Below are 18,079 nucleotides of genomic sequence, written 5' to 3'. Positions count from 1 at the left end.
TAAATGAAAAATGTATGAAAAAAAGTTTTTGCTGTAGGACCAGCCTTTATATTAAAGCCTTTTTTATTGAGATTGTTTATGGTTGTCATTTTGTTCCCCAGTAAGGTTTATACAACCTTTAGGAAATGTGCTTTATAAAACAGTAGTGTATGACAGCGGGAACTTTGGTTCAAATCCAAATACACAGATTTGTTGAAGACAGCCATATTGTTTTGCTTCTAAACCCACACAGTGGAAAAAATGAAGAATTGTCATACAGTACAGTCTCAAACAAATTCACACTTAGAAAAATTGCCTAGTATAAAAGTCTTGACGTTGAATATCCCTCTATTTCCATTACTCACTAAAACTTTACATGATAATACACCAAAAAAGCTTTTCACATGTAAGTTATGTGTGGGATTTTAAAATAAAAGTTTGCATGGCAGTTCTCATTTGGCAGGTTTGCACTTAAAAAGTTAAATCAATTTAATTTTAAAAGGTATTTTAAATTATTATAATTTATTTTTGTAACATTTATTTATAAAAAATTTAAATAAAGAACAATGGATCAATGTTGCCTCTGGCTTTAGTTCTCATCTTACATCAAAATCCCCCCTTCAATATAAATAAAAAAGCATAGTGGTAAAACAGCATAGCAGCTAAATGATAGGACAGATATAAAGCCTTCCACTAAAAAGGGATATACTTGGATAAAAAATTATTACAAAACAAATCTTCAACAATAATAAACAATTACAAACAAGTAATAAGGAATGAAATAAGAAATAATTATTTGGACGACTAAACTTTGCATAACAAAAATGTTAACCCGACTCGATAGAACCAAACTACATATTCTACTTCACTTTAGACATAGACCATAGACCTTTAAATAAATGTTTGATTTATTTACTAATGTGTGCGTCAGTAATACAGTATCTGTGTGGAACCCCGTAAACAGTTGTCATTTTGTTATGTGAATTTTTTAGGGTTTGCAGAGGATATATATATATAAAGTTATGATAATCATATAATATATAATCACTATTAACCCTTGACAGCAGTCAATTTGAACAAAACGATTCACTTGTAAAATACAAATTCCACGTAAAAAAAATAAAATAGAAATGATTATTGCTAGAACTGGTTCTTTGGGACCTCTGAAAGTAACCTCTGAACCTCTGAAAGTAAAACGTGGTGTAAAATGTCTGAAATGCGGGATGTTGTTGATTTGTATGTCGTTTCCAGGCAACTCCATAAAATAATGCTAGTTTCTGAACCAGGAACTAGCTACAATGTTGAGAATGCACAAATGGCCCCTCTCAACCCCTTTTACATTTCTATCTACCTCAGCATCCTGAATGAGAGACATCAGATCAACTAAACATCTGATCCAGGAGATTGGGATACGGGTTGTGGTTCAATTGTCGAAAATGAACCAGAATGGACACTATGTAATTTAATATATCTTTTAGGCCACGAACGTTACCATGAGGGTTGCTGGCGTATACGACCGGTCAGTTGCATCGGGAATGACACACTCAATGTGTTCCGTCTGCACGGCTTCTAGGGTTGGGAGGGGGGTTTCAAAAGTGGTACGACCCAGGCATGGCAGGGTACAGGTAAACAGGATCATGCCACCCAGGAGCACGCACCCCCCGCTGAAGTAGAATGCAGTGTCATAGGAGAGGGTCAGGTCATAGAAGCAACCTAGAAAAGAGAGAGAGAGAGAGAGAGAGAGAGAGAGAGAGAGAGAGAGAGCATGTATATATTTTCAAAAAATGTGAAAGACTACTTCCAGGCCAAAAACACAGAAAGGTCAAGGCTAAGGTCAATTTTAGCCTGGGTTAATTTACTCGGTGTAAATATTAAAAACATTCTTGTGTTTTACTATCATCAATCATATATACAAAGTAATGTATGAAATACTAACACATATCAATCATTGCATGCAACCTGCTGGTAACTAGCTGCGCTTTAGGAAAAGAACACATTCAAACCATGGCATCTATTTCACTCTGGGGAATGACCATCGTTGTTGTCAATTAAGGAGTGAGCTAATTGGTCCATGGCCTACCTACGACCGGAGGGCCCAGGGTGATGCCTAAGCCTCCGAAGAACATGAGGACGCCGTGGGCTTTGGAGAGCTTCTCCTCGCCCACCATCTCGTTGGTGATGTATGGGGTGAGCGACCAGTTGCCGCTCAGGAAGCCCATCCACACAGCCAGGATCTGCAGTCCCAGGTAGAACCTGCACGCAGAGGTCAAGAGGTCACTCAGCATTCTGAGCATGCACTCTTTGCATGCTGAGAATGTATGCCCCAGAGGGATTCCAAGAACAGGGCTACACTGAAAATGCTCGGTTGCGTCGCCATTATTGGTGTGTCAACGCTATGACACTAATGTGTGGACAGGAGGCATCCCGAAGGAATAAAGAACAATGTCATCGTTTACGAGTGGAGAATCGTGTGGATGGTGGCTGTGGAGCACCTTCCGTTCATTAGCATGGCAGCGACAAATCAATCACATTAAAAACAATTCCACATTTACTAACAATTTGTATGAATATAAAATAAAAGCAGTATTATTTTCCCCGATCATCATCATGTTGAGGTCAACAGAAAAAAGAGAAGAAGGTAAATAATTAAGTAGGAAACAAACAAACAAACATAAACAAACAACCAACCAACCAGACCCATTGTGCTTACTTGGTGGAGGGTATGAGCAGCAGGCCCAGCCCGCTGCCCACCATGGTGAAGATGAAGAGGGGGATGCAGTGCACAAAGGGCAGGTCCACCATCGCTCCCAGGCCCAGCTTGCCAAAGCCACTGGCGATGGCGACCAGCGACACCAGTGGAAAGGTGGCGGTGCCCTCCTCTATTAGCCCCTGGCTCCGAGCTACGTCCTCCATGAAGAGCAGGGTGGGGAAGGCACCTATGGAGTGGGGGGGTGAGCAGTTTAGCGGGCCACCGATGACTGACAGCGCCTGGCAGCTGTGGGGGGTGGGGGGGAGGAAAGTGGTTAGAATTTGTTTTTGTTTGTTTTCTGTTGGTTTCTGTCAGTTATTTACTGACTTCAATTGTCACACCAGGACACACCTTGAGGACTCTTCCATGACCTGGTACGTTTAAGGTAGTGCGTATAGGCACAGTATTGTTTGGAGCTCAGGATGGGCCCCTCCTTTGTTTGATTTAGCCTGAATTATCTAGAAGGCCTGTCAAGGTACTGTATAAAAAGTGTGCATGTTAACGTACCAAACGTGTTCACAATGGTATCATGTTTTTTCCTGTCCCTGTGTCAGTTCACATGTGTGAATGTGAGGGTGAGGGTGGGGTTGTGGTTGTGGTTTGCTGGTTCACTGGGTGACAGCTGAAGCATAAAGTAGTATTTATATGAAGCAAGTGTGAAGAAGACCAGCTGCCAACTTGCTCTCAGTTACACACTACAAGGGCACTACAAAACATTGTTCACAACTTTGGGTGAACTTAATATAATTCACCACAAATTACCACATGCCAAACAGAAACATTTATGCAAAAAAATTATATTGGATTTGTAAATGGATTCATCATTGCGGGAAAACTTAGAAAATGTTGAATAAGACTTACCAAGGGCGAAGAGGAAGAAGGAGATACACAGGGCCATGAAGACCCGGTTCTGGAACACTGCTAATGTAGAGGACATGCATCTAGAGAGAGAGAGAGAGACATAAATAGAGAGCGAGGTTGAGGAATGGGGGCGAGCAACGTGCAAGAGGAAACCAATGTCGTGAGCAATGAGTAATTTCATAGAAACACAGAGAGGGTGAACTGAAACAGTGACCTCTACCACACTGAGGTCAACGGGTTAAACGTGCTCCTTGTTATTTGCTGAGGGGAAGGGGCTCGTACGTGTGGCGGGGTCGTGTGTCACACGAACTGAATGTACGCTGCACGCATACCTGGAATAATCCCTCAGTTGGTTCTTAATCTGCCTGAGCAGATTCGCACCGTCGCGAGCCCTCCTCGTCTGGAACGGCTCCTTCATCTCCACCGTGAGCAGCACGGTGTCCTTGGTCAGCAGAGGCTTCTGATTGGCCGGGGCCTCGTCCGGGCCCGGCTTCTCCGACAGCCTCGCGGCCTCGGCCTTCTCCAGGAGGGCCGCGCGCTGCTTGAGGTAGTACTTGGGCGGGGTCAGCGGTCGCATGGGGCCAGCGCACGCGATGATGTTGAGGGACACGGCGCCCACGATGAGCAGGCAGCCGCTGACGCCCAGCAGCTCGATCAGCTTGGTCTGCAGCGTGGCGTAGAGGAAGCCGCCCATGCTGGAACCTAGCCCACAAGACGTTGGCGCACGCACCGTTGATTGACAGCCAAACAAGCCTATCCACTTGGGTCTGAGTATCAGTAACTGGCGATTGATTTAATAATAAAACGCAACTAAACCCTACATTTTAAGTCAAGTCCAAGTGAACTTCATTGTCAGACTGACATAGGGGACCGAACACAGGGGACCATACTCCAAATGTGCTACCGGTATTAATATATTTACCACAAAACATATAACATATAACATAATAACATAATTGTGCAAAAAGACAACAACAAATAAACACAACATATACAGACGGACAGTGCCTAAATTATACAGAATAGAATATTCACAGTGTTTTGAGGTAGTTATTGAGGTATAAAAAAAGTTGCAATATAGTAAAGTGCCAAAGTGCCGGATAGCAGCATGGAGATACAGTTATACGTTATTGTGCATATAAGTTAATGTGCACATGAAGAGCATAGTACAGAATGTTCATGACATGTTATTGAGTCAGTTGAGGAGTCTAATGGCCTGTGGGAAAAAGCTAAAAAAGCTATCTAATTTGAATAGCCCCTCACCAGAGAGAAAGCCTCAAGGAGACTCCCCCAATCCAGAGGAAAACACCTCAGGAGGAACCATTATTTCTAAATGGATCACGTGGCAACACTTTATGTGGAACTTGATGTTGTTTGTTTGCAAGTGGTACTGAGGTATCATCTACCTGTGCCCACCACTCCAAGTGCGAGGCCCTTCTTCTTGTCAAAGTACAGGCAGGTAATGGTGAGCGTGGCTGCGTACACCAGTCCGCACCCAACACCTTGGGGAGAGAGAAAGAGAGAGAGAGAGAGAAAATATACCATTTAAAAGAAATGTCTACAAAAACACTGTTAGCTAAAGTCAATATTAGCTGAGAGAGAGAGAGAGAGAGAGAGAGAGAGAGAGAGAGAGAGAGAGAGAGAGAGAGAGAGAGAGAGAGGGAGGGCGAAAGAGAGAGTGAGAGAGACAGAGGGAGAGAAAGAGACAGATACAGAAACAGAGAAAGAGCGAGAGAGAGAGAGATGAAGGCGAGAGAGAGAGAGAGAAAGAGACAGATACAGAAACAGAGAGAGAGAGAGAGATGAAGGGAAGGAGAGAGAGAAAGAGAGCGAGGTAGAGAGAGAAAGAGAGAGCGAGTGTGTGAGAGAAAGAGAGAGAGAGAGAGAGAGAGAGAGAGACGCTCTCCAGCATTAGCTCGGGGCAGAGACACATTGGCACCAGTAGGACGTCTGGACAGTGAGTAACAGATGTAGTCTTGCTCATGGACTACTCAAATCAGAGCTATGAGCAGTAAGATGAGCCGCCAAGGAAGAATAACAGAGAGAAAGGAGAGAAAGGAGAGAAAGAAAGAAAGAAAGAAGGAAAGAAAAAATGCCTTATCCTATCAAGCATTTTACTTTATTTTCAAGGGCAGTATGTATTTGATTATTGTCTTTCTTCTCCTAGAATTACCATGACCATTGTTTATATACAGAAGAAATGTACAGATAGCCAAATATACCTTTGGCCGAAGAATAAAGGGGATGCCTTTCCGTTCAGCCGTTTAACAAGAGATGGCTAGCGGTTAAAGAATTCCTTCCGTACTTAGCCGACTGACCCACATCTGATCCAGAGGAATAGCTTTATGGCCGGGTCACATGACACATGCTTCCTGCTCCAATCAAGAGGGCTCATTCATTATGAGTCAGCGCTTCCAAAATGTACTGACTGAGTCATCGAAACGGGTGGGATTCCATGTGAGTGAACATTTTCATTTCCGTGTTTTACTTTCCGTAACATTTTACTTAGATACAGTCTAAGTCTGTATCTTTTTACTGTGTCTTTTTGTTTCAGCAGTCTTTCTTATAATTATTAATAATAATAATAATAATAATAATAATACATTTTATTTTTTGCGCCTTTCAAATCACCCAAGTCATTGTGTTGAAATGGTGAGTTTAATTGCCTTGTAGTGACTTCTCTGACTGTGTTATGAACGTTCTTCTGTGTGTGTGTTTTGTTTCCTCTTACACTGTAATCTGGCCTCCTTCCCCTTCATCCTGTGTTATCTTGAGTTCATCCTTCCTTTGAATTGACCTCAACATTTAAAAATACCTCAACTCAGCAACAAATTTAGCAAGTGCTTTTGCTTCCGAAACTCACCGACAACGATGCCGAAGGAGAAGATGAGGAAGGGGATGTTTGGGGCGAAGGCGCTCAGCATAAGTCCCCCTGCCACCATCACCCCACTGAAAACGGTGACCGGACGCGCCCCAAAGTGTTCCACACTTGCACTGCAAATGGGACCTGAGAGAAAGACACACACAGCGAGACCATGTTAGTGTGGCAGAGCAGAAAAGAGAGGGAGAGAGGGAGAGACAAAGGGAGAGAGCGACTGAGATGTATAAGTATAAGATAAGTATATGTATAAGATATAACGGGGGAGAGAAGAGAGGGATGGGGAGACGGAGAGAGCGATGGAGAGAAAAGGGGGGGAGAGAGATAGATGTGTTAATGTGTGAGAGGGAGTTAGAGGGAGACAGAGAGAAAGTGAGACAGAGGGAGAGCGGGAGAGACAGAGAGGAACAGAGGGAGATGATGACTCGGCATGACTAGCGCATGATGACTAGAGCAAATACAATAGAACAGAAAAAAAAGCACAGAAAATATAACCTATGGTGTTTTTACTGGGATTAACTGACCAGCAATATATCCCAAAGAGCATTATAAATTGTACATTCACGATTCCCTAAACATTGAATAAGGTTACAATCATACACCAGTGGCTGTGCGCGCGTGTGTGTGTGTGCGTGTGTGTGCATGTGTGTGTGTGTGTGTGTGTGTGCGCTGGTGTGTGAGTCCCGGCCCTATTCATCAGCCTTAATGTGAGGTATCAAAGAGCCCCAGGATACAGGCATTGATGTTGTCATGTGTTACTCTGGTGGCCAAGAGACCCGCGAGGTAGGGAAGGAAAGAGCGGGGAGGACGCCCTCGTGGTGAGACCAGGGCGTTTCAGGGGGGGAAAAGAACACAGTATTTATTTCCATATCCTTCACTGCATTTTTACGACATATAGCTCAATATATAAAAAGTGTCTCTCTCTCCAAGGCTCGACTCCAAGGCTGACTTACTGACGATGAGGCCCAGTCCAGAGACCAGCGAGCCCACCCAGGCAGTCAAGCCCTTTCCTTCCTGGAAGTCATGCAGCCACTCTGGGAACAGGACTCCCACAGACAGGGGAGAGCCATAGGCCAGGAACTGAGCCGTGAAGCAGGCCACGACAATCACCCAGCCCCACCCGCCATCCAGGGGCTGCTGGGCTCTGCTCCCTGAGCTCCTGCTGCCTTTGGAGGTGTTGCCAGTGCCGGTGGTGGTGGTGGTGGTGGTGGTGGTGGTGGAGGAGGAAGCCATGTTGCTTTCCGACAAAAGTGGCTGAGTGGGGGAAATCAAACGCCTCCACTGATTGGCTGTAATGAGAGGAATGTTACATGCACATTACATGTAAAATTGATGGCAGGGAAAGGTGCAGGTCTTTTTATATGAAAGAGGGGGGAAGGGAAGGAGGAGGGTGAGGAGGTGGAGAGGAGATGAAAGGATAACAGGGTGAGGGAAATGGTTGGGTTATAAAAAAAAAGGGGGGAGAATTAGAGAGAAGGGGGGAAAATTAAGCGAGGGGGGAGGGAGGAATGGGAAAAAGAGAGGAGGAGAGTGCGGAAAAAGAGGCAGCGAAGGGGAAGGAAAAAGAGGTTACCAGAACAAAGTCAAGGAAACCGGTGTGTGTTTATATTATGTCTGGTTTGTGATAAACATAACTTCAAAAATAACATTCAAGTTAAAGTTGTTCTTTGTCTGAAATGTTTCCGTCCGATTCACGACAAAAATGTGTAATTCGCTGATAAGAATACCACAATGTTTCAATTCATCTATTGTTATTTAAAATAACTAACAAACCCTTCGATGATATCTGACTAATGAAATGGGAAAAGCTTGCTGTACACAGCGACAGGAGGCAGCAGCAGCCTCGACGCGTGTCTACTAGTACACGCAACCAGGGGCAGGCGATAGCAACCGCGAACATGCGCGTGGTCGAATTCACCAGGGCATGCTGCGCATCGATGACAATAAAACTTCAATGGTAAACATAAGCGTCACTTCCACATGTTATGTTGGTGTCCATAAGTAAAACGTACTTACCGTTGACCAAAAAACGTCGCCCAAGAACATTTAATGAAATATAGATAAAGAAATAATTTCAAGATAAATAATGAGCCTAAGCGTAAAAAAAAATGGAAACGCTTAATTCTGCATAACCGTTACGCAAACATAGCAAGCTATATCAAATAGATATTTATATTCAAATGTATATCATCAATAGACGATATAATAGTAACGTAAAAGGCCTATATGTATAAATACAACGTTATAGAGGGAGAGATAGCCAATTAGGATACTATTCGTTACGATTAACAATAATATTATACATGATTAGGCAATATGGCATACATTATGGACATAACTTACCTAGTTAAACTAGACACCTGCAAGATGCTCGATTCAGGGCGTCTCTATAAACCAGCCAATTGTTCGCACTGGAGATGCGGTAGCCCCCCCCGTAACACAACTATCATAGCCCCACGCACATTTCCACCACGATAAATCTGCTGTATCGGCCTCGGTAGCGCTGAAACGCGGCGGAGGTGCAGTGCTGCTGTTGTGGCATCATCTGTTTGAATGAGAAAGCCGGCAGGAGGAAGGCAGTGCTATTGTGTTGCCTAGCAGAGAAGAGAGGGGAGTGAACCGGTTTGAAGCTGTTCTCGCTGGTCTTCTTTTCGTTCGGCAGACACAGCGCGTTGATCCACAGAGGTGGCCACTTCCTTGTGTCTGCCTGTCTGTCTGTCTGTGTCTCACTCTGTCTTTCTGGAAAAAAAAAAAAAATCTCTCTCTCTCTCTCTCTCTCTCTCTCTCTCACTCGTTGTCCCCCCTCTCAGCCAAATTAAAAGGTTAAAAAAGCGAAATACAAGATAGGCCTACAAGGAGGCCAACTGTAGAATGATGTAATCGGTATAGATGAGTTGTCATCTCTCTCTCTCTCTCTCTCTCTCTCTCTCTCTCTCTCTCTCTCTCTCTCTCTCTCTTCCGTTCTGGCTCGGGGTGAGTTTGTGTGTGCTTGCGTGCGTGCGTGTGTGCGTGTGTGAGAAAGAATGGGTGTCAAATGTTTTAAACATGAACCGCATGTCCTTCTGTCTTTTTTCCTTAGTTTATGGTGGTTATCCCTGCCAGCCTGAACCGGTTCCCAGCCCTTTTGACTTGCACACGTGTGCAGTGGCGGTTTTAGGCACGGGCGAAGCGGGCAGCCGCCCGGGGCGGCATTGCAGGGGGGCGGCAGGAGCACACGAGAAAAAAAACGTGAAAAAAAAAAAATGATCCGCGCATTTTCTATTATCGATAATCTCCCCCCCCCCCCCCCCCCCCGCCCGTCAACAACTCCTTTTCGGGGGGGTCACACTGCACGTGTGACTGCTGGGGGAAGATGCTGAGAGGGCGACAGCTGTAGAACTGGCTTGATGAACCCCTCACAACATCTGCATTTCTTGGGTTATGTTATAGTGATGTTAAACAGACGATAAGATTTGTAAGGGCTGAAAGTGGATCCTAACTGTATGGGTAACGAATGACTGAAGGCGGAGAACGCGGGGGCGCGCGTCGTCCACTCACGTGGAAACCCCAAACACATGACGTCGTCCTCGTCAGGAGAGTCTCTTAATTCTCCTTATTACATCAGCCATATTGGACATAGGCTATAGGCGTAAAATAATTCGCAAACTGGCCGTTTGCGAATTATACGGTTAAATTCAGGACGTTCAACTTCTCTTGTTTCTCCCTACAACATAGACCATACGTGACACGACCATATGTGACACGTCGCAGCGATAAGGTGAACAACAAACTTTCAGACGATATACAGACGTGAACCATTTAATATAGAATATATTAATTCCGCCATTGAGAAACAATTGCAAAGATCGAGATGAATTAAGGCTACATCGGGAAAATGGAATAACCCACGGGGCGTAGGCTACATTTGTAGGCTGTAATAGGCCTACCTACTGCTGGACTGTTGTCAGCGCGTCCGGCTCAAGGACACAACTCATCGTTCCACCACTGTTGACCAGTGCATGTGCGTCCTTCAATGATCTCTCATCTGTGGGTTGGAGACCCTGATGTATGCAGAGAAAATGCTTGTAAGAAAATACTTGCTGCCAAATTATCATTAACCTTGGAACAAGTTGCAATACCGCTCAGTTCTTAATGTCTCAATGAATATTGTCTGATTTTCCAAACATTTATATCGATGGGCATAAGATTAAAAAAAATGCTAAACTAATACACATATGAAATATTTTGATACAAAATACTGTATGTTCTCCTAGCGAATCTATGCTGGCCCTAACATAATTTGCACATTTAGACCTAGGTGGTGTCATGTGTAGAGGCTATTATAAGAAGAGTGCCAAGGAATTTTATGTCCAGTAGACCTTCATAGCTGAATCGTCGCCAACTGTCACGACCTCACTTGCACGAGAGCTCAAGTCTTCTAGATCGTCTCCGTTGTTTGACTGCGGGGAGAAGTTCTTTCCCAGTAGCCTAGAGTTGTCAAAACATAACAGCCTCAATCAATAAATGTGAAGAAGCTTAAAAGTATGTAACAGACACTGCATCGTTATTACCGCTTTTATAGACAGAAAGGGATCCTAAGGGGGATTAAGCGATTAATGCTTTATAAATACAGGAGAACTTAAACCTAGTGCAGCGGTTCTCAACATTTTTGGGGCTTAGGCAAATCATGGCCCCAACAAGGCAAACGAACACGTTGAATGATTATGAAAACATTATTGGAACATTATCAGTAGGCCTACTATAGGTTATTGGCCATTTTCACAATATTTCACACACAGCAGATTGTGACACAAGTGACATAAATACAGGCTCATACAAATCTGTGAGTTAAAAGCATTATTATTATAAAAATACGTAGGCTTACTGAATGAAGCGAGAACTTGGACTGAATCATTTGTAAATGTTTAAGCATGTAAGTGGTAGGCACTAGGCCTAGTAATTGTGTTGTAAATAAAAAACTACTTCCATTCATGTTGACTGGCTCACTGTTGTTGCTGAAACCGGTGCCGGGAATATGGATTGAATTCCAACATATTATCACCTCACCTCGCCTTGCCTCAAGGCCTTGCTCAACTACTTTGGTAACAGTTACCGTCCTATAGGGTCTGTGTGTGTCCATGTCTAATCACACACTGCCGTTTACCTTCACCTGTGATACATGTACCGTAGAGTACATGTTACATGTACTCTACGTACTCTGAGCCTCTCCCACTCTTTCGGTGAGCGAGTTCTTGCATCCCATTTTCCAAGGATCTCCTACCTGGCTCTCCCAACTCCTCTTGGTGATGGACTTGAAAGTTGTAGTGCCTTAATGACTATCACCCTAACACTCCACTGTTATCAACTCTTACTCTCAACTTATAAAAGCATGATGCGATTATTTTTTTTAAGATCGAAACAAACGTTTAAAAACATATTCACGGCTTATCAGGCTTGCAAAACACATGTTGAACAGACTTAGATTAAAAATAATGTATTCGATCTGGCTCACTGTTGTTGCTGAAACCGGTGCCGGGAATATGGATTGAATTCCAACATATTCTCACCTCACCTCGCCTGCCTCAAGGCCTGAAGGATTGTTGCTGTTTCCTTCTCAGTGATGGACATGAACACTGATTGAGATTCTTCTTTTTTTTCATACATTGTCAAAGACAAATGTGATCGTACACCTGCACAATGCTTAGGGATACCCAGAGATATCTGTAATGATTTGTCAAACCTTGCTTTGTGTTTCTTTGCGTGTGGTGGATATGTGTTTGGAAGAGGAAGATAGTGTGTGTTTTTCAAGGTGTGTGTGTGTGTGTGTGTGTGTGTGTGTGTGTGTGTGTGTGTGTGTGCGAGATAGACACACACACACACACACACACACACACATATGTGTAAGAGAGCTCGAGTGGCTGATGCCGTGAACCAAAAAGCTCAGATTCCCTAAGCTTCCATTCAAGAGACAGCTCACAACACAACACAAAACTGCAACTCAGCCAACAACACAAAAGCACTCTCACTGGCTGATGATAGTCATCTGCATGCTATTGTCTAGGAAAGGTCATTACATTCTTATGCATCATCTTCCCTTTATGGTGCAAACACTACAACTCTCATTACCAGTCATTATCTCAGGCAGCTGACAGTCATTTTATTTGGCTCACTATTTTGGAATGAAAAGGTCTATCCCGTGTCCTAGGGTGGAGGGCAGCATGGGATCATAGCCATATTATTGTGTCCCTTTTTGTGGGCCTTGGACAGATTTTGTGTGTGTGTGTGTGTGTGTGTGTGAGTTATTAAAAATCTGTTCATATTCCCCGTTTACATGTAGCCCAGCATAGACTGATTAAGCAGTGTTTCTCACAAACACTGAGAACAACTGCATTGACTTATTTATTTGTAACCCGAATGTTCCCACGATCCTGAAGTGACCGGAGGACGCTACCAGACCAAAAATAAGGGTTACATTTCCATAGCAACGCTCTACCCTATACTATAATTTTGGTTTTCTTATTGATTATTATGCTCATGAACAACTTTGAAAATCCTCATCCTCATCCTCATCCTCATCCGCTTATCCGGGGTCGGGTCGCGGGGGCAGCAGCTCAAGCAGGGGCCCCCAGACTTCCCTTTCCCGGGCCACATTGACCAGCTCTGACGGGGGGATCCCGAGGCGTTCCCAGGCCAGTGTTGAGATATAATCTCTCCACCTAGTCCTGGGTCTTCCCCGGGGTCTCCTTCCCACTGGTCGTGCCTGGAACACCTCCCAAGGGAGGCGTCCAGTGGGCATCCTTACCAGATGCCCGAACCACCTCAACTGACTCCTTTCTAAGCAAATATATATATATATATACATATGCCTTCTCCAAATCCACAAAACACATGATGGGCATACTCCCAGGCCCCCTCCAGGATCCTTGCGAGAGTGAAGAGCTGATCCGCAGTTCCACGTCCAGGGCGGAAACCGCATTGTTCCTCTTCAATCTGAGGTTCGACAATCGGCCGAACCCTCCTTTCCAGCACCTTAGAGTAGACTTTCCCAGGGAGGCTGAGAAGTGTGATACCCCGGTAATTGGCACACACTCTCTGGTCCCCCTTTTTGAACAGGGGAACCACCACCCCGGTTTGCCACTCCTTTGGCACTGTACCAGACTCCCACGCAATGTTGAATAGGCGTGTCAACCAAGACAGCCCCTCAACACCCAGAGCTTTTAGCATTTCTGGCTGGATCTCATCAATCCCTGGGGCTTTGCCACTGCGGAGATGTTTAACTACCTCAGTGACTTCCACCAGGGAAATTGACGACGAACCACCATCAACCTCGAGCTCTACCTCCATCATAGAGGACGTGTTAGTCGGATTCAGGAGTTCCTCAAAGTGTTCCTTCCAACGTTCGACTACCTCCTCAGTCGAGGTCAACAGAGTCCCACCCTTACTGTACACAGCTTGGATGTTTCCCCATTTCCCCCTTCTGAGGTGTCGGATGGTCTTCCAGAAACACTTTGGTGCCGACCGAAAGTCCTTCTCCATGTCCTCTCCGAACTTCTCCCACACCCGCTGCTTAGCCTCCGACACGGCAGCGGCTGCAGCCCTTCGAGCCCGCCGGTACCCTGCAACTGCGTAACAAGTAATAACATACACCGGAAGGCCTCCTTCTTCAGTCGGACGGCTTCCCTGACCACCGGTGCCCACCACGGTGTCCGAGGGTTACCGCCCCTTGAGGAACCTAAGACCCTAAGGCCACAGCTCACCACCGCAGCTTCAGCAATGGAGGCTTTGAACACCGCTCACTCCGGCTCAATGCCCCCAACCTCTACAGGGATGCTAGAAAAGCTCCGCCGGAGGTGTGAGTTGAAGATCTCTAGGACGGGGGCCTCCTCCAGACGTTCCCAATTCACCCGCACTACCCGTTTGGGCTTACCAGGTCTGTCCAGACTCTTCCCCCATTCCCTGATCCAACTCACCACCAGATGGTGGTGAGTTGACAGTTCCGCCCCTCTCTTCACCCGAGTGTCCAAAACATAAGGCCTCAGATCAGCTGACACGATCACGAAATCGATCATCGATCTTCGGCCTAGGGTACTCTGGTACCAGGTACACTTATGAGCACCCTTATGTTCAAACATGGTGTTTGTTATGGACAATCCATGACTAGCACAGAAGTCCAGTAACAAACGACCACTCGGGTTTAGATCAGGGTGGCTGTTCCTCCCCATCACGCCTCTCCAGGTGTCTCCATCGTTGCCCATGTGGGCGTTGAAGTCTCCCAGCAGCACTACGGAGTCCCCTACCGGAGCCCCATACAGGACTCCATTCAGGGTCTCCAAGAAGGCCGAGTACTCTGACTGATGTTCGGTGCATACGCACAAACAACAGTCAGAGTTTTTCCCCCCACCACCCTTAGGCGTAGAGAGGCGACCCTCTCGTCCACCGGGGTAAACTCCAACACCGCGGCGCTCAGCCAGGGATTTATGAGTATCCCCACACCCGCCCGGCGCCTCACGCCCTGGGCAACTCCAGAGAAGAATAGAGTCCAACCCCTATCCAGGAGTACGGTACCAGAGCTGAGGAACGTTATCTGCTCGCGAAACGTAAACGGTATCTGCTCGCGTACAACATAACAAATGTGAGACTCGTGTGTCACGAGTAAACAACACGCGTTGTAAGTCACAGGGCTGCCAACTTTTGGGTTTTGGCCGGAGTGAGATTCTGTAGAATCTTGTAATGCATACCTTATAGCAGGGTCCGCTGGTGTAATTGTTGACGGGGGGAGGGAAGAGGAGTGTTGGATTGCGGGCGATCAGCATTGTTGACGGGGGGGGGGGGGGTGGGGAGTGTTGGATTGCGGGCGATCGGGATTGTTGACGGGGGGGGGGGAGTGTTGGATTGCGGCCGATCGGGATTGTTGACGGGGGGGGGAGTGTTGGATTGCGGGCGATCGGGATTGTTGACGGGGGGGGGGGGTGTTGGATTGCGGGCGATCAGGATTGTTGACGGGGGGGGGAGTGTTGGATTGCGGTTCTCCCGCTGTCTCACTCTACCGTCGGGGAGTTTGGAAAGGAACAAACGTCTCTCGGCTTTTTTTTTTTGCCGTGAGAATTTGGATGTGTGGCGTGTGCAGCGCCGTCGTATAGGGGGGAAAGGTTATGACAATTATAAGGGCCCACAGCCCGCTAGGGCCCACACACAGCCCCCAGTAGCCTCTATGACAAAATGATTATGCATACACTGAACTAATATATATTCATATGAATGAATCCGAATTAAAACAAAGCCACAAATCATACAATATTCTAATTTTAATAATTTCAATAATCCCCTTAGCCCCTTCTTAAAAAATGTTGACGGGGGTGGGTGGGGCGTTCGATCGCGGACGAGCACTTTTGCGGGCGCGATTGTTGAACACTCAGAGGGCACTTTTTAATACGAGGCAAAAAGGGCAGGGGCTCAAGCACCCCTAGGGCCCTATGTGTGCACGTGCCTGGGTCTTCCCATGGTTCTTCCTCATCGGAAGTGAGTGAGCGATGAGCCTTACAGTGAACAAACAAGCCATTGAAACTTTAATTGAGATTAGATGAGGCTTGTTGTTGTTTTTGATATTTGTTTTACAACAACGTATTCCATGTGCTCTTTGTTTCACTTGCACATTTAAGTTAAATGCTACATATTTACCTGTGGACTATCTTGAGCCAGGACACTTTGTTTTTTGCATATCAGTGCTTGATTGTTAAATACAATAAAATACCCACACCTATTTGTTGCGTGGTTAATTGAAAATGTATTTGCAATCAGAGGTGTAATAACATGTTGCAAATCAGGGAAATGAGAATAAGACAATTAATAATACATAATTTACACAATAATAGGCCTGCTCTGACTTGTTAAGTTGTTAAATGTAAAAAAGGAAACAAATTGGGTGTATTACACCAGGCACCGTCAAGAACACTGAAAAACAAGAACATTTAAGGTGGCAATGAATGGGGGAGAGGGGCCCACACCGATATTCTTTCAGGGGGCCCAGAATTCCTAGCCACTGCCCTGGGCGTGTGTGCGTGTGTAAACAGGCAAAAGCGTGTGTCACACGGTGAAACCGTGAGAGTTGGCAGCTCTGAAGTCAGTTTGTTGCCATAATGTGACTGTTATCGGCTTGTCGCAAAATGCTGCGAATATTCTGAAAGGACGTTATAATGCGATTAAGGTGTATACATGTCTAGAATGCGCCTCAATAATCAGAATATGATTGGAATACTCCACATACCTTATTCAGATTATGCTTATTCCGAATATGACCATAATCTAATTAAGGCAATCGGAGAATGGTGTTTACATGGCAGCGTCATATTCTGATTAAAACCTTATTCTGATTAATATCGGAGTATTAATGTCCATGTAAACACAGTCATTGTGTGAAATAAAAAACACTTAAATTATTGACATAAATATATGCTAAGTTACCTTCCAGATATTTGACTCAAAATTGTGGCTCCTGCTGCATGGTACTGACCTCACATCAGTTGCAGCAGGTGAAGCATCTGGCCGTGTTTACCCAACATACTGACCGGGTGCACAGACCAGCAGAATATCTTCCTCAGCTATGCCCATATAGGTAAAAACAATCAAATAATTTATTTACTCCTTCCTTCCCCCTTTTTCTATTCTATTTTATATCTTCTATTGTGCTTTGAAGATTCATAGTCTACATCTTATGTGTCTCTTCCCATGATCATGCTTTATTAAACATCAACTCAATGCCTATCCAAATGGTGAGACCACTTTAACACATTGTAATATGCATTATATATTAGACAGGGAAAATGGGGCCAATAACAATGTCAAATTAACGTTATTTATCATATCAAAATATATACAATATAAATATTAAATACACATTTTGAACTAAAAGGGTTAAAGCCAAACATATATAAATCAATCGACATCAAATATGCTGTAGCCCATGGGGGATTGTATAGTGCTCCCTGTTGTCAAATATTGGTGCGCTGTTGGTAATCAGTATCTGACATCTGTAACCAGAACAGAGTGGACCCATAGAGGGACTCACTTTACTCAACCAGACCCAATTGGCATTCAAATGTTCTTAACTGATAAGGGATTATTTGTAGGGGGAATGAGGACGAGACGATAGACAATGGATTCAACAACAATCAGCTCTCCATCATCCTGTTTTGTAGTTTACAGCTTGTGTTTGATAATTTGAGAATTATCACCAAGTCTTGAAATGCAGGGGAACAATATTTAAAGTTGTCAGGATGTCAGTGGTCCTTCCTTAAGTTATACATTCTACAACATTAAAATTCAATGAGCCTCTTAAATTATCTTCATGAGGAGCATTTTAACATTCCGACCACACATTGAACCGTAGCACCACCGTATGGCAACAGTAGTGTACTGCAATTATTGAGTTGTATATAAGTTGCAAAACAACTGCTGCATGGTGAGTAAGTAAGTATAAGCAACCATTCCGTTACTTACAAATTGTCCCCTTAGAGATCAAGTGTACATGTATGGGAAAAGTTCAATTCAAAACAACTATAAGACTGAAGCACAAAAAGGTTAATGTGTGGACGTTTACATGATCCTTTCATCGAAATATTGTAACCATAGATTTG

General features: G+C 44.7%; 1 protein-coding gene across 1 annotated transcript; it reads right to left on the bottom strand.

The window, feature by feature from the left end:
- Positions 1 to 1,453: 1,453 nt before the first annotated feature.
- Positions 1,454 to 8,949, bottom strand: LOC311367178 (monocarboxylate transporter 9-like; the record flags this gene model as incomplete). Its single annotated transcript, XM_084486020.1, has 9 exons — positions 8,811 to 8,949; positions 7,421 to 7,756; positions 6,453 to 6,596; positions 4,996 to 5,091; positions 3,922 to 4,291; positions 3,590 to 3,669; positions 2,690 to 2,915; positions 2,060 to 2,232; positions 1,454 to 1,692 (listed from the first exon to the last, which is right to left on the bottom strand). The coding sequence occupies exons 2-9, from the start codon at positions 7,698 to 7,700 to the stop codon at positions 1,454 to 1,456; spliced, it is 1,608 nt and encodes a 535-aa protein (XP_084342146.1). The 5' UTR covers positions 7,701 to 7,756; positions 8,811 to 8,949.
- Positions 8,950 to 18,079: the final 9,130 nt, after the last annotated feature.

The sequence above is a fragment of the Micromesistius poutassou genome (assembly GCF_964030765.1).
Source record: "Micromesistius poutassou genome assembly, chromosome: 21".
Lineage (NCBI taxonomy): Eukaryota > Metazoa > Chordata > Actinopteri > Gadiformes > Gadidae > Micromesistius > Micromesistius poutassou.
Note: the sequence above shows the minus strand (reverse complement) of the source record. Positions and strands in the feature narration are given on the sequence as shown.